General features: G+C 39.0%; 2 protein-coding genes across 2 annotated transcripts in view; one reads left to right on the top strand and one right to left on the bottom strand.

The window, feature by feature from the left end:
* TRPC5 (transient receptor potential cation channel subfamily C member 5) overlaps nt 1-23,454 on the top strand; it is a 128,633-nt gene that overhangs the window by 24,847 nt on the left and 80,332 nt on the right. Inside the window, exon 2 of the mRNA XM_045881711.3 lies at nt 9,294-9,815. Within this exon, the coding sequence (XP_045737667.1) occupies nt 9,294-9,815 (522 nt within the window). The remainder of the gene's footprint in view (nt 1-9,293; nt 9,816-23,454) is intronic.
* Nucleotides 15,887-22,335, bottom strand: TRPC5OS (TRPC5 opposite strand). Its single transcript, XM_045881716.1, has 2 exons — nt 22,259-22,335; nt 15,887-16,740 (listed from the first exon to the last, which is right to left on the bottom strand). The coding sequence occupies exon 2, from the start codon at nt 16,443-16,445 to the stop codon at nt 16,113-16,115; it is 333 nt and encodes a 110-aa protein (XP_045737672.1). The 5' UTR covers nt 16,446-16,740; nt 22,259-22,335; the 3' UTR covers nt 15,887-16,112.

Here is a 23,454-nt window from a genome sequence, read left to right as displayed (position 1 = left end):
GCTGGCAGCACGATGTGGGGCTCGATCTGAGGACCCCAGGATCATGACTTGAGCCAAAGGCAGATGCTTAACCCACTGAGCCACCCAGGTGCCCCTAAATTTTTTTTTCAAAAGATCTGGACCCACTGGAAAAATTGGAAAATAATCAATGGCAATTTGTATCAAATCCTATGATATAGTTGATGTCAATCTGGTTCCCCTCACATGGTCCTCTGCCTTGGTTTAGTCACTAAGGTTTCTGCATCTGGGTTCTCAGCCCTGTCCAGAAACCATTACCATGCTACCCAAACTCACACTGGTTATGTGATAAACAATGACATGGAAAACTCTAAATCAGTTTGGCAGCATCCTCTTCCCAGTAAAGCAATCTACAAGAAAGTAGATTAATCTAATTAATCTAATTAAATTTAATCTAATTAAAAATTACCTGGTGACCATAAAAAATGAACCAATATCTTAAAGAGATATTTGTATCAGCTCCACCATAGGGCTATCTGCCAAGCTAACTACACTCACATTGACAGATTGGGGTTCCATTCCTCTGTGTGGTCTTAGACACACAATGACCAACCCTTCACTTCTGACATTTTTCCCATCTCCATAATAACCTACATCTTCTGATTTACTTATTTTTGACTCGCTGCATCATCTTCACTATTGTCCTGGGAAGTGTCATATCTTAACTGTGCACAGAATGCCTTCACAGAGGGCTAGCGCCCCAAAAGCCACCCACAGCATATTCCCTTCCTATCTTGGCTTCTTTTGCCTCCTCCTTCACATTTAATATCTATCCAAAGGTGCACCTTACTTTTGGAGTCAGTGACCCCCATCATTCATTATATTCGTATTTTGCAAAGGAAAGTGTATGGAATGATTCATTTACACTTTGTCACCACCTAGATTTGAGAAGAATGCCTTTCTAGGTTTCCTCCACCTAGAAACCTAAAATTATAAACTCTTACCACCTATGGAGTTAGCTATATGTATTTTCACATAGACTTAGCTCTTGTCTTTTTGAAAAATTAAGAGCCCCCATCTGATGAGAAATCGAGAATGGTTTTATAGGCTTCCAAACCTTGAGCAATGCTATATAATGTTTATCTGGGTTTAAAGTAGAACATTAGTTGATGAGGTCAATTAATACCCAATAAAACCTGTAATATATACTTATGATATATCTGAATATTCAATGTTAGGATTGTTATAGATTTGTTTATTGATGTAATGAAACCAAATAGTTGATCTTTTGGTGGTTGGAAGTGAAGTAGTATAGTGGTTAACAGTGTAGACTTCGGAGCCAAACTGCCTGGATTCAAGTGCTGGTGACTCTATTCCCTAGCTATATGACCTTGGACAAGGCACTTACCTTCTCTAAGACCGAGTTTCCTCAGGTGTAAATGGGAATAATTACTATGCCTACAGCATAGAACCATGGTGAGGACTAAATGAGATGCTCCAGCATGGTGCCTGGTGATGTGGAATGTTGGGATTCAGAGCAAATAGTCAAGAAAGAATTCTTGAGATGTCTTCAGTGCAAACAGTTGGTTTTCTTAAAGCACAGGGACAGGACCCGTGGGCAAAAAGAGCTGCACTGAGGTTGTGCCGGGTGACTGACTACATACTTTCAAGTTGGGAGGCGGTTAGGGACAGCACAACCCTCCAAGGTATTTTGGAAAGAAGGTTTCCAGGACCCTGAGAGGGCTAGCTATGGTTAGGAAAATGTCATTTATTACTGTTTAATAAAACCTCAGTAATGAGACCCTTCAGATGTACATCAGTGGGCCATATGCTTGGAGGAGGATGCCAAAATACATCTTGGAGAGCAGAGATAAAGGAAGTTTCCAAAGGAATGTCTATATGTTTAAAGTAGACACACAGGATCCTGGGGGATTGGGACAATGTTAAGCCAAGATGGCCTTTTGCTCTTAGCAAAGTGTCAACATCCAGGCAGCTGAGCTCCCAGAGGAAGGTCACTCTGCCTGTTTCAAGGCCTTGTCAATGGGCTATAAGTAGTAAGGAAATGTAATTTTTCTTTTGCCTTTGTGTCCCACATCACCTGGTATATGGAAAGGGTTTGATAACCAGTAGCCATTAGTATTATTTTTATTCTATGTTAATCAGGCTAATGCCGGCCATTGTTATATACATTATTGATTTTTACATATCAATATTGACTTTTTTAAAAATACCACGTGGGTTCTGTAACATTGTCCCCAAATAAGTTTTGTCCATTTTTGTCTTCCAACCTGGATTATATAGACTTTGGCCTTGAAATCAGCAGAGATGATCTAGCAAATCTTAATTCTGATGGTTCTGTTTTTATCAGACTCTGGGAAACAGATTATTTCCCATCTGATGCCGAAGTAGCTCATGCATTATCTCCCCTACTAGCTAACTGACCTTACAGGTAAGGCAGAGTGGGCAGCTGGTAATGTGACATGATTAGATGCTGGTGTTCTTCATTTTTTGAGTAATACCAGAGAAATGAAATTTCTTTTCCAGCAGTCCTTTGGACTGCTGAAAAGATTGAACATTGATTCTATCTGGCATGTTAGGGGTGGGAGAGGAGGGGATCCAGCAGGTAGCAAAAGAAGTATTACAGTTTCACTAAATCCAGGCACAAGATGGGAGATTTGTTTCCAACATGATGCTATCAGGCCAGCTTCATGAGGAAGTGCCAGTTGGAGAGGTTTGGCCTATGACCAGATGACATTGTGGGTATGAATGAGGTGGCTCCTGATAAGGGTCTGCCCATTAATTACAAATGGGGGGTTTAATTTCAGAAGCTTGTGATAAACTCCAGCAAGGGCGCCTGCCTAAGGCTGGTAACAATAAGGTTCAGAAAAATTCCAATTAGCAGATTATGTCCAGTGATGAGGTGAAAATGAATGTAGCTTTTGGGCCCCTTGAATACAATCACTTTGTAAAAGCTCCAGCCAGTCCTGAGAGTGGGGGAGGTGGAGTATTATCTATTCCTCTGTATCCTGTGGCAATGGAATTTAGGTGAAAATATAAAGAAGCTGACTTTAGCTCATTCTGTTCACTGTACTGCATTTTATGTGATGATTCCTGAGCCTAGTGACTCTGTTCTGTGCTCATTAATCCGAAAGGATCCTAGAATATAATGCTAGCTTTTCAACGGGGAGACCTAGGGCAGATCCAGATGCAAACTCATTAGTGTCTGAATGCAAAGCCCCAGGGAGAGGCGGGCAAGGTAACTTCTTTAGCGGCCTTGCCCTAAGTTAGCCACATTATTGCAAATTTTAAAGCTCAATCAAGTCAGTTTATGCAGCAGGTTTCTATAGAAATACAGTTGTAGATAATGGGAACGAAATCTAATTTCCTGGTGTGTTGATTTCCTTCCCCTCCCCCCTTTTCCTTTTAAAAATCATAATTTTTAATGGGAAGCGCAGGATCATTCAGTATAATTTTGGAGTCCAAAGAGAAGACAAAACTTGATAAGAAAAGAATAAAATGGAATTTTCCACCTGGCCTCAATCTCAACACAAAATGGCTGTTAAAGGATAATTTAAAAAAAGAAAGGTAAACCATGATTCTTATACACATTTAAAGTAAACACGTGTCAAAGAATTTATTTAATTTATTAATTACTGAGGGATCCAGGAGGCCAGGGGTCTGTAAGCTATGGCCTACAAGCCAAATTCTGCCTGTCACCCGTTTTCCTAAATGAAAAGTTATGGTGCACAGCCACACCCATTCATTTCCATATTGCCCATGGCTGTTTTCCTGCCACAATGGCAGAGTTGTAGGGCTCACAAAGCCTAACCTATTTACCATCTGGCCTTTTATGGAAAATTTACTGACCCCTGATATAGGCCATCAGGAATGCTGAAAAAAAATTTACAAATAGATGCAAAGAAATTTACAAACAGATGTTTAAGGCAATGATCAATTGGATTTCACCAAACAAGAAATATTTGCATGACATTTACAGCCTTGTAAAATAGCTCAAAGACAGTGAAAGCCCAGATAATCCAGAAAATATACAAGACCTGGACTATTAAACCAGTTACATGACACTCAGATTAAGATCCAGGGAGAGGGCCCCTGGGTGGCTCAGTTGGTTAACCAACTGCCTGCAGCTCAGGTCATGATCCTGGAGTCCCAGGATCAAGTACCACATCAGGCTCGCTGCTCAGCAGGGAGTCTACTTCTCCCTCTGACCCTCCCTCCTCTTGTGCTCTCTCTCTTTCATTCTCTCTCTCTCTCAAATAAATAATCTTAAAAAAATTAAAATAAATTTTAAAAAATAAATTTAAATGGTAGGGAATTTAAATTTAAAATAAATAAAATTTTAAAAAAATAAATTAAAAAAAAAAAGATCCAGGGAGAAATCTTGTTTGACAAATGAGGGCACAAGTGGGGAAGAAGCTGGGATTCAGAAACTAACAGAAAAAAAAGCACCCTAATGCAGGGCCCCTGTGATTGGAATTTGGAATGGAAGAGGCTGAGACTGGCTACTTGAACATCCTACCTCAAGCTTCAATTGCTCTGGAAATGGGCTGGGCCCAGTCTTTGGGGTAGATCAGCAGGCAGAGCTGCAGGGGAGCTGGGGCAGGCTGAGGCTGATCCTGTTTACTCCCTTGGTTTCAACTACTCTTATAGGCTGAAGACTCTCACACCTGTATTTTCAGCCTTGACCTTTCGTTCAAGATTCATACCAGAGTTATACAATTTCCTGCTATTGTTCCAGTAGGTACTTTAAATTCAACATGTCCAAAATTGAATTTGTTTTAATGCCAAACCTGCTCTTCCTCCTGTATCAACTATCTCAATTAATGACACCACTATTCAACCAAGCATGCAACATCCTTGATTTCTGCTCCCTCCAGTACTACCTGACACATCCAGTGAATGTCTTAAATCTGCTCTGTCCTATCTCTAGTGTCTAGTTTAAGACCCCACCATCTCTTCACCTAATGAGATCTTTTAACTAGTCTCATCTTTCTGAAACTCAGTCCAGTGATAGGCTGGAGCTGGCTTACACTGGGCAGTGAGAGCTGGTTGTACACATCGCTTCCCAACTCTGGGTTCTATGATGTCATATTGGTAGCTTGAAATTGGCCACAATGGGAATACACCACAGAAATTGGCAAACACTACAAATCAAGATTTTTTTTTTTTATGGAGAGCCTCTTATTAAACATTTACCAGCACATTTAACTGCCCCAGTCTTGGGCCAAACTGATCTTTGTAAAACACTTGTTCAACTATGCCACTCTCCTTGATTAAAACTCTTCAGTTAGGGACCCCTGGGTGTCTCAGTCGGTTAAGCATCCAACTCTTGGTTTCAGCTCAGGTCATGATCTCAGGGTTGTGAGATCGAGCCCCGTGTCAGGCTCCTAGCTGGGCATGGAGCCTGCTTAAGATTCTCTCTCTCTCTCTCTCTCTCTCTCTCCATTTGCCCCCTCTCCCCCTCCCTCTCTAAAAAAAAAAGAAAACAAAAAAAACAACTCTTCAGTAGCTCCCCATGGCCAACAGGTAACATTAAATTCCTTAACATAACATATGAGGCTTTTCATCATCTGGCCTCTGCCTAAATGTTCAGCTTCCTCTCCTACCCCTCCTTCATCTCATAAGTTATATGCTAGCTCAAAGGTCATAAACTGGTTCACTCAAGCCTAAATTGCCTCATATATGTATCTTGTTGGGACCGCACACTATCTTTAGCTTTTTTAGCCAACATTTAAAACTTTAAGAAATTCTACCCTGAAAGGGATTAAGAGGTACAAACTTTCAGTTAGAAAACAAAGCATGGGAATGTAATGAACAGTATAGGGAATACAGTCCATAATATCGTAATAACTTTCAATGGTGACAGATGGTAACTCTATTTATCATGGGGGTAATTTTTATCATGTTTCAAAATATCAAATCCCTACGATGTACACCAGAAACTAATAGGTTATTGTCTGCCCATTATACTTCAAGTTAAAAAGAGGACGCTATTTGACAACAAAATAAGAAATTCTACAACAAAATCCATTATTTCTGACTTCTCTTAAGCACAACATTGGGCCCTTGTGCATGCTTATAACAACAATTTTATAACAACAAGGACTGCAGCAGCAAGTACCCCCTTTGAGAGAGCATGTGCTCTACAGTTCACTAGTTCCTATCATCCACTCATCCAGATTATGCATATGTACCCACATGTAACCTTCATTTCTGTTACCTACTGTTATAGACCATATCACAAAGTCCTGAGTATTATCAGAAATCTCTCACCCTCATTATAGAATCTATCTTTACCATGGCTGTCCTGATGATAGCTCATGGTCCCTTCCCTAGAAAGGGAAAGGCAGCAGGATGAAAAAAGAAGCAGCAGAGAAGGGAAGAGGAGTATAAGTCTGTGGTCTTTGTGTCAGAGTCTCCACTTTAAAACACCAAAACTGCGAAAATGGCAGGCAGGGACTGTCCTAGGTTGGGGGACCTCAGGATATTCCCTATAAAGCCCATTTGCTAACCCTCCTTAGTCTTGGAATGTCTACTACCTTCTCAGATGGACATGAGAAGGAAAGACCCAAGGAAATTATCTCTCATTGGCTCAGATTATGGGAGCCAGCCAGGTTTGTAAATGACTCAATTTCTTAATTTGAGAATAGAAAACTTTTTTTTTTCTTTTTGCCCAGTGCCTGTTGTGTGTCTAGCGTTGTACTAGATGCTAGAGGGAAAACAAAAGCAGTCTAAGACAGCTCTTAGACTCACAACCTTATTGATGAAGCAAGAAATGCATATGTGAAGTAATTAAAGAAAAATATAAGGGGGCAGCATTAGAAAAGTAAGATCTTGGATATAACCTAGTGCCCACAACATCTGGGTGGTCAGTAAGGGGTAGGATCAAGTTAAGAGGAGGAGCTATTGAAGAAGCCAGGCCTCACAATGGCCCTTCACTGGCAGAGAAATGGGGAGATCCCCACACACACGGGGGATCCCACAAGACTATATACCCAGAAAGCAATGAGTGAGATGAGTGTGGCAACCTGTGAATAGTAAGGTTGACTGGAGAGTGGGAAGACATGGTCATTGTACACCAGTTTTCTTTTAAAAAGATTTCCTCTCTTGTGTCACATACTCAGAAAGTCAAATAGAGAATCAGAGGCTCCTTGTTGAGCACCACATTAAAGACAATGGAATCAGATGGCTCCAGAAAACATTTCACTAAGCATAGACAGCAACCTTTCAATGACACAAGTGGGGCTAAGCAATAGTCACATGTACCATTGTCTGTCTTGGACAGGCTTGTCAGCACTGGCATAGAGGGACAGAAAGAAGAAAGAGAAAGAAGAGTAAGAAAAGTAGAAAGAGCTAGGAAGTGGGAGGAGAGAGAGAACAGGAAGAGCACCATGGTAGGGAGGATGCATTCCCCCAATCTAACCCAGGGAATCATGTGCTACAGGCTATCCTCCCTCCACCCGCCACCTCCTGCCTCTGGGCCATAGCAGAGATTGAGAAACGCTTCTGTCCACTGGGAAGAGGCAGATTTCCAGATCTGAGCTCCTTTCTTCTGAGCAGACTGTGACATATTGCTCACTTACCATCTCCCCCAACTCAAGGCTTTATGTTGGTTGTGTTTATGTATATTACTGGGCCCACTCAGACCTACTTCTTCCTTAGCCTGGAGGCTTATGTTAATTTCTGAGATTATTCTTTCCTGTGTCCAATTTACTTTATGAGCCAGTTGCTCACTTCCTGCTGTCTAGCTTGTAGCTGCTTCCTCTAAATGTTTAACAATGCCGTCTCGCCGCTCCATCCAAGTAATTGATGACCAATGTGCATCCAGTTCTCAACATTCAGAGGCTGAAGCAACCACTCCACGAAAGAAAAGATTTCTTGCAAACTCCTCCCCCTCCTTCTCCTCCAACCCTCTCCCACTTCCTGTTTTCTGATCTCTTTCCTGTTTGCGAATCCTTCATCCAAGGTGAGAAGGAGGCAAAGATGATGAAAAACTGTAACACATCCTTTTGTCTGTTCATCAGGAACTGCAATGTTCTAAAAAACGTTTTTTAAGAGTAAAGAGAAACTATTAAGTAAAACATATTTGTCTATTCCGTGAGAATCTCAATTATCCATGTTTTGTTCTCCCCAATTCAAATGAGTATTTGCAAGTGTTTTCTTCGAAGTGTATTAAGATCATTTCACAATTTCCTGGAATCCTGTCCATGCTTTCAGTACTCAGCTCCACCCCTCCATGAAGCCTCCTCTGACTATTCCAGTCCTCCTTATTGCTTAGCTCTAGATCCTACCACACTGAGACTCTTCTCTGGGTATAGAGCTGCCTCCATTTCCCTATTACACTGAGAATACAATGAGTCCCAAAACACACATTTTAAAGTCAAAAGATTTTTTTATTCATTGATCAGGTTCTGCAAACTCACCTAAAAATGCTCCTGAATGCCCAAAGAACCCCAGACCTTCCTCCAATAGCTGCTAGTTACACCAAGCATTACATCATAGACAGAATGATGTTATCAAAGGTTCCTTTTGCTATTGTTAACACTTCATCCAAGCCAAGAGGTCTTCATTTACAGAGCACTTCTTTCTGACAATAATAGATTCTCTCTACCTTGCTGGGACCTGCAAGAAGTTGGAGGAACACTATCTGGCCTTGGTCTTTGGTCCCCTAATGTCCTATATACATACAAAGTCAATGGAACCACTTAAGATTGTCTTTTCTTCAGCATCCGGGGCTTGATTTAGTGGTATGGTCTTTAAAATTACTGGTTGTCTTTAGCCTTTCAAACAAATATTCCTGCAGTCTCTACTCATTTGGAACTGAACACGTGCTACTATATACTCCTATTTACCGATTTTATGTAGGTCTGATCTACCCAACTAAGCTCCAGAAGGTTAGGGAAAATGCCCCTTACTTCTCTAGAACCCCCATCATGCCTCAGACAGAATTGGGCATATTGTGGTTGCATAATTTTCAGAACCAAGCTCTAGCTTCCTACTGCCTGGGTTTGAATCTTGGCTCAGTTACTAAAAACTATGTAACTTTGGGTATGTTCTTTAACTTCTGTGTGCCTCAGCTTCTTCATTTGGGGAGAATATTTACCTCACAAGGTCATGGGGATTAAATGAGTAAATACACGTAAAGTGCTGTGTGCCTGGCATATGGCCAGTATTCCACAAATAGCTATGGTAATAAGGGGAATTGACAAGAGAACAGTGACTCCAATTCCCAAATCACTAACATTGGATGGGCCCTATGCTCCCTCTCTCTCCCAGCCTTAATCATGCCCTTTATGATTTTATTTTATTGTACCTAGGTCCCCACCCTCATGATGGATACCCAGTTCTCTGAGTTCACACCAGACATCACTCCCATCATGCTGGCCGCCCACACCAACAACTACGAGATCATCAAATTGCTTGTCCAAAAACGAGTCACTATCCCACGGCCCCACCAGATCCGCTGCAACTGCGTGGAGTGTGTGTCCAGTTCAGAGGTGGACAGCCTGCGCCACTCCCGCTCCCGGCTGAACATCTATAAAGCTCTAGCAAGCCCCTCGCTCATTGCCTTGTCAAGTGAGGACCCCATCCTAACTGCCTTCCGTCTGGGCTGGGAGCTCAAGGAGCTCAGCAAGGTGGAGAATGAGTTCAAGGCCGAGTATGAGGAGCTCTCCCAGCAATGCAAGCTCTTTGCCAAAGACCTGTTGGACCAAGCTCGGAGCTCCCGGGAATTGGAAATCATCCTCAACCATCGAGATGACCACAGTGAAGAGCTTGACCCTCAGAAGTACCATGACCTGGCCAAGCTGAAGGTGGCAATCAAATACCACCAGAAAGAGGTAAGCTGAGCTTTTCTCTGCTTTCAGGAAAGCTTAAGCCATCCAGAGTCCAGTGCAGCAGAATGAGAGTCGACATTTTTTCTACCATTTAGTCCTCTCACAATTGAATGGTTCAACAGGCCTCAAAAAAAGTGAGGCTCATTTTCCAAGGTACATACAGCCTCCACATATTTTCTTTATAGACAGAGAAGTAGGGAAAAATACTGACCATCTGATTTGTTGATGGGAAAGTACTCATTCTTTCAAAAAATGCTTATTCAGCACTGTTCTAGGTGTTTGGAATACAAAAAACAGGCATTGACACTGCCTTCATGAAGCTTACAACCTAGCTGTGGACATTACATAAATGATCACATTAGTGAATATGTAATTACAAGCAACGTAAGTGATCTGAAGGAGAACTTCTATGAGAACACATAACAAATGACCCCACCCTACATATTGGGGCCATGGTGGTCAGTAATCATGGAGGGCTCACGGTGTGGATGCTTTTGGAAATGAATTATTATTGTTTTTTAATTTATTTTTTATTAACATAATGTATTATTTGTTTCAGGGGTACAGGTCTGTGATTCTTCAGTCTTACACAATGAATTTGTTACTAGCATCTTTGATTAAAGGAATCTAAAACACTAAGGTCATGTTTCATAACTGTGGCTCCCTAGTCCACTTTACATGAATACTTATGTTAAACTCAAAAATCCCTCTTGAGATGCTTTCAGCATTTTACTAAGGTTTTTAAAATGAAATTGTGACAAGGGGTAGAGAATTCAGTGGTTTTCCTTACCTTGCTAAAATGCAGTTCCATCCTTCAGAGGTATAATGGAGATCACCTCCAAAGATTCTTTATTACCCTGAAGAGATGTGACATTTAAGACTGATGGATAGTTATATCTGTCAATACAAATAACTCCCAAATAACTAAAGGAACTAGAGGTTATTTTTTCTTTTTTTATGTTTTTGTTGTTTGGTTGGTTGGCTGACTGGCTTGCGAGCTAAGGGTTATATAGGCAGATGAAAAACAAGTTTTAAATATGGACTGGAGGAATAGGGTCCTTGATAAAATAAGTATATACCCAATACAATGGCTCAATACCTCTAGTCTATTGAAATAAGTCTATCAATACAAGAACACAATAGTTGGGGTGCCTGAGTGGCTTAGTTGGTTAAGCATCTGCCTTTGGTTCAGGTCATGATCCCAGGGTCCTGGGATCAAGCCCCATGTCAGGCTCCCTGCTCAGCAGGCAGTCTACTTCTCTCTCTCCCTCTGCCCTGCTCAATCTCCCCACTCATGCTCGCACTCTCTCTCAAATAAATAAATAAAAATCTTTAAAAAAAAAAGAACATAATAGTCAACTTTGATGTAAAAAATCATTGTAAAAATCTAATTGGGTAATAGTGGGTTAATAGTGTTCAAAATTACATAACCCCCTCAGGAACAAAATCTTAGCCTTAAGTGGAATATAATTTACTATTTCCTGGAAGGCTTTTTCATTGTTGGTTTTTCCTCATTACTATTCCTACTTGCACTGGAGTGGACTCCCACAAAGAATCTAACTAGATGGTCAAAAAAAAAAAAAAAGAGCTCAGAAGAATGAAACAAAAGCTGATTCCAAACTACAACTTTCACATGGAATAAAATAAGAAAGCTCTCATCTTTTAGAAAACAGGTGTAAAACTATTGGATAATCTTTACATGTCACACAGACTCTCAGGTATTGTCATATAGACATTTTTCAGATATTCCTAAAGAGTCCTGATTTCATATATTGTCCCATTGTCAGATATATCATACCACGGTCTTTGAAAATTTTATCACTGTATTTCTTCCTTATTACCATTGAAGGTAGACAGAAAAATTATTATAACTCATTTTACAAACAAGAAAGGACTATATTTCAGAGATTTGTTCAGGATTATCTGACAAAGCCAGAAGTAGAACTTACAACTCCTGGTACAATACTGTCTCTGAGTGTACTCCATCTTCTGCTGCGTGGGGTTCTTTTATGCTCATTTGGGACCTCCAAATTCACCACCAGGTAATTTAAAATGAACACAAGTTCTTTGATTTATGAATGAAAGTTTATTAGTTAAAATCTGTTAAAGCACATAGCAATAAAACAGTGTGGATCAATAACAAGGATGATATTCAATTCTAATTTAATGTCTGGCATTAATCATCACATAAGGATACAATTATGTAGTCGCAACATCTCATGCAAGTTAGCCAAAACACCCAAGGATAAAGACTAATGCAACTTTTCTCCCTTGGTTTTCACACCCTCAAGCTTGTCTCAGAATGACGAGCCTGTCTCCCTCTCTATCCCTCCGTGCCATACAAGAATTGGCTTTGGTGTTAGTCTCAAGAAGATCCAGAAAAGGGCTAGTTTAAATAAAGGACCAGCCATTCTCTCCATTCTCCTGGAGGAGAAATCCAGGATTCCAATCAGAGGTATCCAATAGGTGGACTGCCAAGTTAAGTAATGTATCTCCTTCTAATTGGGCTTTTAAGTGCATGACCTGTGTGGATCGCCAACCAGCTATTTCTATCAGTATCAACGACTTAGGGTTGGCTGATTTGCATAGGATAAAAGCAGGACTTTGTTCATAAACCTGCTTAGGAAGTAACTCTATACCATGGCTTTCCATCCTAAATAGCTGCATGACTATTCTATACAACTTACTGCTTTTCTTCTCTTGTCTGAAAATACTTCCTTACTAGCTCTTATTCCTAACTATTTTATTATTGCCTACACTTAACTTCTTATCACTCTCTCCTGAAAATACTTCCTTACTAGCTCTTATTCCTAACTATTTTATTATTGCCTACACTTAACTATCACTCTCTCCTGAAAATACTTCCTTACTAGCTCTTATTCCTAACTATTTTATTATTGCCTACACTTAACTTCTTATCACTCTCTCCTGAAAATACTTCCTTACTAGCTCTTATTCCTAACTATTTTATTATTGCCTACACTTAACTATCACTCTCTCCTGAAAATACTTCCTTACTAGCTCTTATTCCTAACTATTTTATTATTGCCTACACTTAACTTCTTATCACTCTCTCCTGAAAATACTTCCTTACTAGCTCTTATTCCTAAGTATTTTATTATTGCCTACACTTAACTTCTTATCACTCTCTCCTGAAAATACTTCCTTACTAGCTCTTATTCCTAAGTATTTTATTATTGCCTACACTTAACTTCTTATCACTCTCTCCTGAAAATACTTCCTTACTAGCTCTTATTCCTAAGTATTTTATTATTGCCTACACTTAACTTCTTATCACTCTCTCCTGAAAATACTTCCTTACTAGCTCTTATTCCTATTTTATTATTGCCTACACTTAACTATCACTCTCTCCTGAAAATACTTCCTTACTAGCTCTTATTCCTAAGTATTTTATTATTGCCTACACTTAACTATCACTCTCTCCTGAAAATACTTCCTTACTAGCTCTTATTCCTAAGTATTTTATTATTGCCTACACTTAACTATCACTCTCTCCTGAAAATACTTCCTTACTAGCTCTTATTCCTAAGTATTTTATTATTGCCTACACTTACTTCTTATCACTCTCTCCTGAAAATACTTCCTTACTAGCTCTTATTCCTAAGTATTTTATTATTGCCTACACTTAACTTCTTATCACTATCAACTCTAATCATGCTTAATACAACAACCCATTGTTTGGAGCGGGTTTACATCTTAACAGTTCTTAAACACATGTAATCACACAATCAAAGCAAACATCTAATATATTTTATCTAATCCTGAGGTGCCACTGTAGTACAATCTTTCCACATGACTCATCTGCCAGGAGGCTAGCCAGCTTCACATATTACCAGGTTGTAGCATCTTCCAGCTTTGACACATAAGGACCATGTTGAGCATTAGTTGCTTTATAGGCTGGTTCAAGCTTTATCTTGTTTCAAGGTGTGTAGTAGTCCCACAGATTTCTCTTGATGTATTTTGATGGCCAGCTTTAGTTAGTATGCTTGCTTGTGTTCTCTCATTAATATTAACAGTTTTAATGAGCTCACACTAATCTGTTATAGCGCCTATATTCCAGAGTTCTACATAGGGGAATAGCTACCGTTTGGTATCAATCATATTTGAAGAGCACCAGATCTGTCCATTTACAGTGAAATTGTTCACTAAATAGAATTTGTAGCAGACTGATGGTCTCTCCTTGGATGTTTCCTGATCTTGCCCAAGTACTCCTGCTTTGGGTTTTATTTTGACACAAAATTAGAGCCAATTTCCTAAAGTCCAAATTCCTAGTGGAGAGTATATATCTTTTCCAGCTGTTTCCAAAACTTTAATTAAAGCATAGACTCTATCTTTTAACTTTTATCCAATTCCTCTTTGATTCTTCTTGGTTGGACATACTGCAATAGCTAGAGTCCCCTACCCTAGGAAAGTAAGGCTCGATTTGTCCAATTAGTACAGCAGCGAAGTCCCTCAATCTGCTGTCTGGTCTGGCTTGTAATTACCCACGGTAGTTGCTTGATGATAGAACTTTTATTTCTCCTCTTTGTGTCTTTGTGCACCCATTTAAGTGTCCTGGATCCTCATCTACTCCACACAGCAGTCTACTGTGGAACTTTCTCATAATAACATGTTTGAGTAGCTACCTAAGTGCCTCTCATTTTCAAAAGGATCTGTGGTAGCTTTTTTTTTTTTGATACAGCAGTCTCCTTTAATTTGTTACATACACTCACCCTGAAATTCAGTGGTGAAATTGACTTTGTTTCTCCTGCCACTGCTTATCCACATCAGATCTCTAATTTCCCCCACATTTACCTTTAAAAGCAGCTAATTATCCCTGTATGTAGACCTCACTTAGGATTAGAGGCAGCATCTGTCATGTTGATTAGTTATGAATCTATCTGTATTCAATGTATTTTTAATCTATTTGCTAATAATATGCTTTAGGACTCTATACGAATTGGGTATAGTCTGGTTTCCACCAGGATGGATTAACTTCCACATGTCATTTCTTCACAATTTGAATGCACCAATTTGTCCTAACTACTACTCTGCCTTTACCTAGTTGTTGCCCATGTTGTAAGATGCAAAGACCATTCTCTAGGAAGGAGGACCATAGTGTCCATGGGCTTGTCTGAAGGGTAGCTATTGTTCCAAATGGAAGCAAGATTACTATATGGCATGGAATTAGTATGAGCAGTGAATTTCCCACACATTTATTGGGTCTCTTTCTATTTTGATATGGGGAGAGGGGTCATCCAACTATTGCATTTTAGCCTTCTGGTATTTGTAGAATTATTAGGGCTAAATACCAGTCCATATTTTATTCAAATTCATTATTGCTCCCATTTGTCAATAGTTAAGATTTCTGTGTCAAGGTGGCAGCAGGTACCCTATAATAAGCCTATCAGCTATTCTTTATAAATCTAACTATACCCAAGAAGATATACTTTATCCACTTCTATTTGTGGACCATCACGTCTGAGCCAATGCCATAAGGGTTTGACTCCATTGGTGAACAGTCTTTCATGGGGCTATGTTTAGACCTGTTAGTACTACTACTACTCCTCTCATTGTTATTTGATGTAATTTGCCCTTTCCATTTGGGGAACAATACTGAAGACTAGTTGTAGTGTGGGTCATCACTTGAGGGAATAGTCCTGCATCAGAACCTCTTGGCCTCAGCTTTTTCAAAGGCTTCTCCCTGGCAAAAGTTATCTGAAAACCTTTCTACAGTTTTATTATCTGATAGATGGTGCTTTTTCAAAATTGCTTCCCCTAGTCTGCTCTAGCATTCTTTGGTTGACACATCCTCTCCTAAAGGCCTAGTGAGGAGTTATATCTTTTCAAATAGAAGTGCCCCAACGCTGTCCTGTCAGTGTGATGTATTCATTATAATACCGTCTTGGGGGATATTCCCCTTTTGGTTTCCATTCGCAGAATAATGACATTGGGTTCCAACACATAATAGAGTCCATGAGGCCTTCACTCCGTTGTTAGGTGAGGAGTTTCTTTTTTTGGTATTATTTGCTTCTGTTATTAGGAACCCCAACAGGAGAACAAGAACAGGTAGATAAAAAGCCATATGGCTAAAGTCGGAGCTTTTAAAAGAAATATAAAGAAGAAAACAGACCAGCTTCTACTGGAAGTAAATCTAGTATTACTTGTTCTATAAGCTATTAGTAATGAAAATGTACAGAACTAGGAGAAAACAAACATTGTTAATACTCAGAAAAATCAGAATCTATTTAAAACAGAAAAACGATCAGTTCTCACATGCTGCTGGGGGCAAATTAGATCTTAACCACTTCTTAGGTCATTGTTTATACTGGAGAGTACATCTTCATATAAATCTTCTATGTCTAACATCGCTTGATCTATGTCAAGGATTAGGTCTTCATCTTCTCTTGGTGTAAGTATTGACTCTAAGTCTGAGAGCTCAGCAAGGTCTGGGAGCGAACCTTCCTCAGGAGGAGATGCATCCATTTCTACCTCTTCTGCTCTATCATTTTGCTCTACACAAGGAACCTGTTCTTGTGAAATCAGCTGTAAAAGCTCTTCAGCTACTCTTATTAACTGGGCTACACAATCAACAAGTCCAGCAACCAGCACGGGGACTGACACAGGCTCCATGCCTCAATGATCTCCTCAGTAGATAAATATTACTGAAAGCTGTAGCAAATGGGCTCTTGGTGATAATGGATCCTATGGGGCTAGGAATGGTTCTATGGTTGTTTTGGTTGAGAAATGAGGCTGTTGATATGATCAAGTATAGAATGAGGCCAGTGGTCCTACAGCACTTTTTGATAAAGTTGGTGAACCTCCCACAAAACTTACATACGACGCTCTTGTTTGTGTTGGCAGTAAACTGCTATTATAATGACCACCAGAGAGACTGCCACCGCCAAAAGAAAACAGCAAAGCAGATCTAATAATAGAAAAGAGAAATATAAAGATTATTATTCTTGAGCCTTTATCTGTCCTACAGGTTCTGGCTATAGGATAAGGTTGAAAGAGTATCCCTAGTTATTGATCCTTTTTGATGGCTTTCTTTCTTGAACATTTCTATTGAGGAAGTTACATTCACTCAGAGTCTTTCAATTAATTCTGTCTTTATTAGCACTTTACCTCATTGCCATTTATATCTGGTGCTGCTAAATTCTTTCGTGTTTTAAGTCTTCCATTCATTAAGGTTTCCAATTGGCCGTACAGCCTGGGGAATTTGTGAAATTAAAGTTCCACAGTTTGTGTCTTTTGCCAAATTTTGGACAACTTCTGAAATAAAAGTAGTTCCTTGGTCATTTCCTATTACTGCCAATACTGCATATCTAGCAGCTAGTTCCTTCAATTTTGTCTAATGCCATGAACATACTATTCTCATCTGCATGTCTGGTGTGCTCTGCAAACCCTCTTCCTGAGGAAGTTTATACTTCTATAAGGTAGTATTCTTTGTTTAAAAATCTAAAGATTGGCCCAGTATCATCTACTTCACACATTGGTCTGGTTTAACATGCCCCACTCCTCTTAAAAATGAGTTTGTTGGGACGCCTGGGTGGCTCAGTTGGTTAAGTGTATGCCTTAGGCTCAGGTCATGATCCCAGGGTCCTGGGATCAACTCCCGCATCAGGCTCCCTGCTCAAGGGGAGCCTGCATCTCCCTCTGCCTGCTGCTCCCCCTGCTTGTGCACTCTCGCTCTCTCTCTCTCTCTCTGGCAAATAAATAAAATCTTTTTAAAAAAGAAAAAAATGAGTTTGTTGAAGATGCAAGTTTTTAGTAATTTGACATGTCTCATATCGCTTACTCACTTGTTTGATTCATACATTTTCCCCCACTCTTTCCCCTCTGCTTACCTAGGACATTCATGCCCAAATGCCATGAGGCTTCATGGGCCCATTCTGTGACCTTAAATTGAACTGACAAGGGAGTTGAATTTGAACTTGGAGTCCCTAGGACTGTAGAGTCCACATTAGTTTTGGGGGTCAGATTGTCTCCTCTTTTACACTAAATAGATTATTCTGTCTTCCTGTTCTGATGAGTTGGTACATGTCCTACATGAATTGTTAAATTTCTTTCATTGATTTCTTTTCTTATCTCCCTTCACCAGATTGTTTTTCCTGCAGTAGTCCTGTCTGTAATGTTCCATTTATTATAACATACATCTTCAGTCCATGGCTGATCAGTTTAGCTATATACTTTGACCAAGTATTTCCTTGGGTACATATACACATTGAATTTCTAGCAGCCAGTCCTGCAAATGGGGCTGCTTTTATTTCTCTAGCCTCAGTTGAGCTTTTCCTAGTGGAAAGTATTAGGAAGCAGCCATCCATCTCACTCCTTAAGGATATTGCCAAATCTATCAATGCCCTATTTCCATCAGTTCTGACCAGAGCGGGGCCCAGCAAACCACAGGCACTACTTCTGGCTAATTGTACTCCTTAGACCTTTATCTGAGTACAGCAAACCACTGGCCAGATGAACTGTGATTTTCAGATGGAGCTTGCTGGTCTCCATGGGTCCTGCTTTGACCCACTCAGTTATATACTATCTCCACTTAACATAAGTTCTTTCAGAACCATACTTTTTTTTGGTCCAAAATCCTGACAGTAGATGTGAAGCATGCCCCGAGAAGGGTCACAACAATTATGATCAGAAGGCATGATTATGGTTGGAGATAACTTCTCATCTGAAATATGGGAGAATGGGCACTGGAAGTTATTTTATTAGCTTAAAGAATCTCTGCATTTTGACTAGAGAAAAATCAGTCTGGTGGAAGGAAATAATGGAAAGAAACTGTGAGAGGAATTTGGCATTAATGTAGAGTGTGGATCAGAAGGGAAACACAGAAGAAAGGTGTGTGTTAAATATTACTAGAGGAATACACTCACACTAAACCGATTTAATTTCTGGCTTCTCCTTCACCCAGGTGTTTTTTGTTTTTTGTTTTTTTCCTCAGCATCTCTACCTCCCTCTAGGACTCTGATATTCCTCTTCTTGGTCAATAGACCTCCATTTATTCACCTATATGTTTCATTCTATTTGACTCTCTGTGTATCTCCTTCTTCCACTATCCCTTCCCGTCATCTTTTCTTCTCTCTCTCCCTAAACTGGGAAAAATTTCAAAAATAAATTATATTCCACTTATTGAGTTGATATTGTATTGAAAAAGTCTTACATTATACAATCTAAATGTAAAAAGCAGAGAGGTGGAACATTTCATAGCTGGCTCTTTTATAAAGATAAATGTAGTTACTTTTTACTTATGCAAACCTTGATTTATCTCTTCAATCACTTGGTCACCTTTGAGGGGAAAAAAATATCCCGACTTAGCCTTAACCCTGTTGACCATTGTGTTAACTAATCCACAATTCCTAGCTTCAAAGCATCTTGGAACCTAGGACCTGGGGGCTTGGAGAAGACAAGGAGAGTATTGAGAAACTGCTAAATACTGCAGTACTAAGAAAGAGTAAGACTACAGCATCAGCTTATTCCAGTTGTGATAATTTTTAAAGCAAGTAACCCCTGACACCTTAGTTTGCCTGAAAGGGGGTATGTTGGATAGTTTGTGCCTAGCCCCAACTTACCTTAAGGGCCATTTTTTTAAATATATTTCTTAAGTCTTTTTGTTTTTATTTTTATTTCTTTTTTATTGGTATATAACATTAAATTAGTTTCAGGTATACAACATAGTAATTTGATATTTGCATATATTACAAAGTGATCACCACAATAAATCTAGTTGCCATCCATCACCATACAGCTGACCCCCTTCACCCTTTTTGCCCACAACCCAACCCCCTTCTGCTCTGATAACCACCAATCTGTTCTCTGTATCTATGAGTTTTGTTTTGCTTATTCATTTGTTTTTTAGATCTCACATATAAGTGAAATCATATAGTATTTGTCTTTCTCTGCCCAACTTATTTCACTTAACATAATACCCTCTAGATCCATCCATGTTGTTGCAAATGGCAAGATCTCTTTCTTTTTATGGCTGAGTCATATTCTGTTGTGTATATAAACCACATCGTCTTTTCCGAAATTCACCCATTGATAGACACATATGCTGCTTCCATACCTTGGCTATTACAAAATGCTGCAATGAACATGGGGTATGTGTGTCTTTTCAAATTAGTGTTTTTATTTTCTTCACATAAATACCCAGAAGTAGAACTGCTATATCATATGGTAGTTCTATTTTTGATTTTTTGAGGAAGCTCCATACTGTTTTCCATAGTGGGTATACCAATTTATATTTCCACCAACAGTGTTTAAGGGCCCTTTTATTAGCTGTTCCCTCTGCCTGGGATCCCTTTCCCCAGGAAAAAAAAATGGCTTCTTGTCATTCTGTTCTCAGTTTAAATATCTTCTCAGATTTCTCACCCTCCAACCTAAAAAAGCTCCCCTAACCATCCCTTTCTCATTATACATGCAGTACATTTTTGCATTATGGTACCTACAGGCTGGAGGAAGGGACAACTTTCAGCTCTTTCATTCAGAAAATATTATCAAGTTGAATCCATGAATAGACATAGCAAGGGGTACAAAGATAAACCAATTCATCAAAACACACAGTAAATAAAATGAGCAGCAGTCCACAGACTGAGAGAAAATATTCATAAAACATATATCTGACAAAGAACTTGTAACCAGAATATACAAAGAGCCCCTACTGGGGGGTGGGCAGTGGGTGAAGTGGGTGAATGGAGTCAAAAGGTACAAACTTTCCATTATAAAATAAATAAGTCACAGGGATGTAACGCACAGCATGGTGACTATAGTGAATAATATTGTATTGCATATTTGAAAGTTACTAAGAGAATAAATTTCAAAAATTATAACAAGAAAAAATGTTTTGTAACTATGTATGGTGACAGATATTAATGACATTTATTGTGGTGATCACTTTGCAATATATACAAAGATCAAATCATTCTGTCATATACATGAAACTAATATACTGTTATATGTCAATGATACCTCAATAAAAAAAGTGCCCCTACAACTCAATAATAAAAAGATAAACCAATTAAAAATGGGCAGAAGATTTGGACAAACATTTCACAAAGGAAGAAAAATAAATAGCTAATAAGCACATGAAAAAATATTCAACATCATTAGTCATCAAAGAAATACAAATTAACATCACAATAAGACACCACAACATACTAATTAACTGGTTAAAAATTAAAGACTGACAACACCAGATGTTGACAAAGCTGTAGAGCAACTAGAATTCTCACACATTGCTGGTGGGATATAAAATGGTACAACCTCTTTGAAAATGTCTGGCAGTTTCTTATAAAACTAAGCAAGCACCCACCTTGATCCCCAGCAATTTCACTCTGAGGTGTTTAACCAAGAGAAATTAAATTCACAAAAAGACTTTTAGAAGAATGGTTATAACAGCTTTATGCATAATAGCAAAAAAAAAAAAAAAGAAAAAAAAACAGCGGAAAAAGCCCAGCTGTCAATCAAAAGGAGAATGGATAAACAAAATGTGGTATATTCATACAGTGTAATACTAATCAGCAAGAAAAAGAAAGCCACTACTGATAGGGACCATAGCATGAATGGATATCAAAAACATTATACTTAATAAAAGAAGCCAGATATGAAAGAATACATACTGTAAGATTCCACTCATATGCAATTCTAGAAAATGCAAAATGACCTATGATGGAAAAAAATCAGAAAAGTGGTTGCTTCTAGAGAACTGATTGGGAAGAGGCAAAAGAGAACTTTCTGGGGTGACAGTAATGATTATATTTTAGAATTTTGGGTTACAAAAGAATATGAATATGCATTTGTCAAAACTCATTAAATAGTACTCGTAAGATCTGTGCATCTAATTGCATGTAAATTTTACTCCTTCCAAAAATTTAACCAAGCATAATCCCCAGCCTCAAGAACCATATATCAGATGAGATGACATGCCCATGAATAATTATTCTAATAAATGCTCACATTTGTAGAAGACCTATTATGTTTCTGTGAAATCCACTTGTCTTATATTAGGACATTTCATCCTCACAGTAACCCTATGAAGTTACAGATGAAAGAATTGAGAATCAGAGAAATTAACAAACTTGCCCACAGTCACATGGTTAAGTAAAGATGCAGAACCAAAAGTCAGCCCAAGTCTGACTCCTGAAGTCCTATGCCGGAGGGCACCAATTCAGGGGGCTACATAGGAGCAAAATTTGCCTTATTCAGGCCAGAGCTGACATCTCATTCTGAGCAGGGATAGAACTGAGAATGTTAATCTCATTTGCCATCCCTGGAAACTGGCTGAATTCCAAGCTGACTATGAGCCCTCAGGCGGAGGGATGGCAACAGCCTGATTGGTGCCCTCAGGGATCCTCATCATCTGTGGAAGAAATGCTGTGTCCATTTTATCTGCCCTTCTACTGACCTACTGAATTGGCCCAAACACTCAAACTACTCACCTGTGATAGAGCTGAGATGGATGAGAAAGTCAAGGTTCCAGCCTGTGAATGTCTTCCGGACTTCCGCTTTCAAGCGGGGATGTGAATGCTCCTGTCACAAACTAAAGAACAAAAAGAAGGATAAACTGCAAAATCAATACATAAAGATATCCCTGATCTGTGGAAACAAGGACAAGATAAACTAAAATTTCTGAGAGCACAGAGCCTTTCCTAAGTGAGCTGGTCATCCAGAGCTTTTTTCTTCATGAGACATTTGCTCATTCTGGGCCCAAGTTGAAGATGAGGTTTGGCCCCAAGGCAGAAGGACTCTACTGTGGAAAAGGAGAAATCTGCATAATATTTGAGGCTAGTAAAGAAAACTAATCCTGAATTTCAGGCTTCTCTAATTTCCAATCCATTACACACCACATACCAAAATTAATAATAATAATAATAATAATAATAATAATAATTGTAAATGGATCATAGACCTAACATGAATGATAAAACAATAAATCTTCAAGATCAAACCATAGGCAAATATCTTCTTGACCTTGGTAGGCAAAGATTTCTTATTTGAAAATAAGAAAAATTTTTTGAAAACAAAAAATATTAACTATGAAAGAAGACTGATAAACTGGACTTCATAAAAATAAATAACTTCCATTTATTAAAAGACCCCTTAAGAGGGTGAAAAGGCCAACCACAGACTGGAAGAAAATATTCACAGTATGTATGTGTATATCTAACGAAGGACTTGTATCCAATATATACATATATTTTTTATAGTCTTTCAAATCAACAAGAGAGAATCCAATTTAAAAAAAAAAAAAAGTCCAATTTTTTAAAAAAAAACAAAGAACTAAATGGCACTTCACAGATGAGAACATCCAAATGGCCTACAAGCATATGAGTAGGCTTTCATTACTGCACATCAGAAAAATGCAAATTAAAACTACAATAAGACACACAAAACCCCACCAAAGAATAGCTAAAATGGAAAAAACTGACAGTACCAAGCATTGAGAAGAACATGGAGCAACTGGAACTCTCATACATTGTTGGTGAAAGTGTTAAGTGGTAATAAGTACTTTTAGGAAACTATTTGACAGGGATGCCTGGGTGGCTCAGTCTGTTAAGTGTCTGCCTTCAGCTCAGGTCATGATTCCAGGGTCCTGGGATCTAGCCCCGCATCGGGCTCCCTGCTCAGCGGGGAG

Source organism: Mirounga angustirostris, unplaced genomic scaffold (genome assembly GCF_029215605.1).
Source record: "Mirounga angustirostris isolate CCGP_5_RB_7025 unplaced genomic scaffold, mMirAng1.0.hap1 SCAF_11, whole genome shotgun sequence".
Classification (NCBI taxonomy): domain Eukaryota; kingdom Metazoa; phylum Chordata; class Mammalia; order Carnivora; family Phocidae; genus Mirounga; species Mirounga angustirostris.
Note: the sequence above shows the minus strand (reverse complement) of the source record. Positions and strands in the feature narration are given on the sequence as shown.

What these genes read in the sequence shown, in the direction of transcription:
- TRPC5OS (XM_045881716.1), bottom strand. Translation starts at nt 16,445, where the DNA reads ATGGAGCCTGTGTCAGTCCCCGTGCTGGTTGCTGGACTTGTTGATTGT.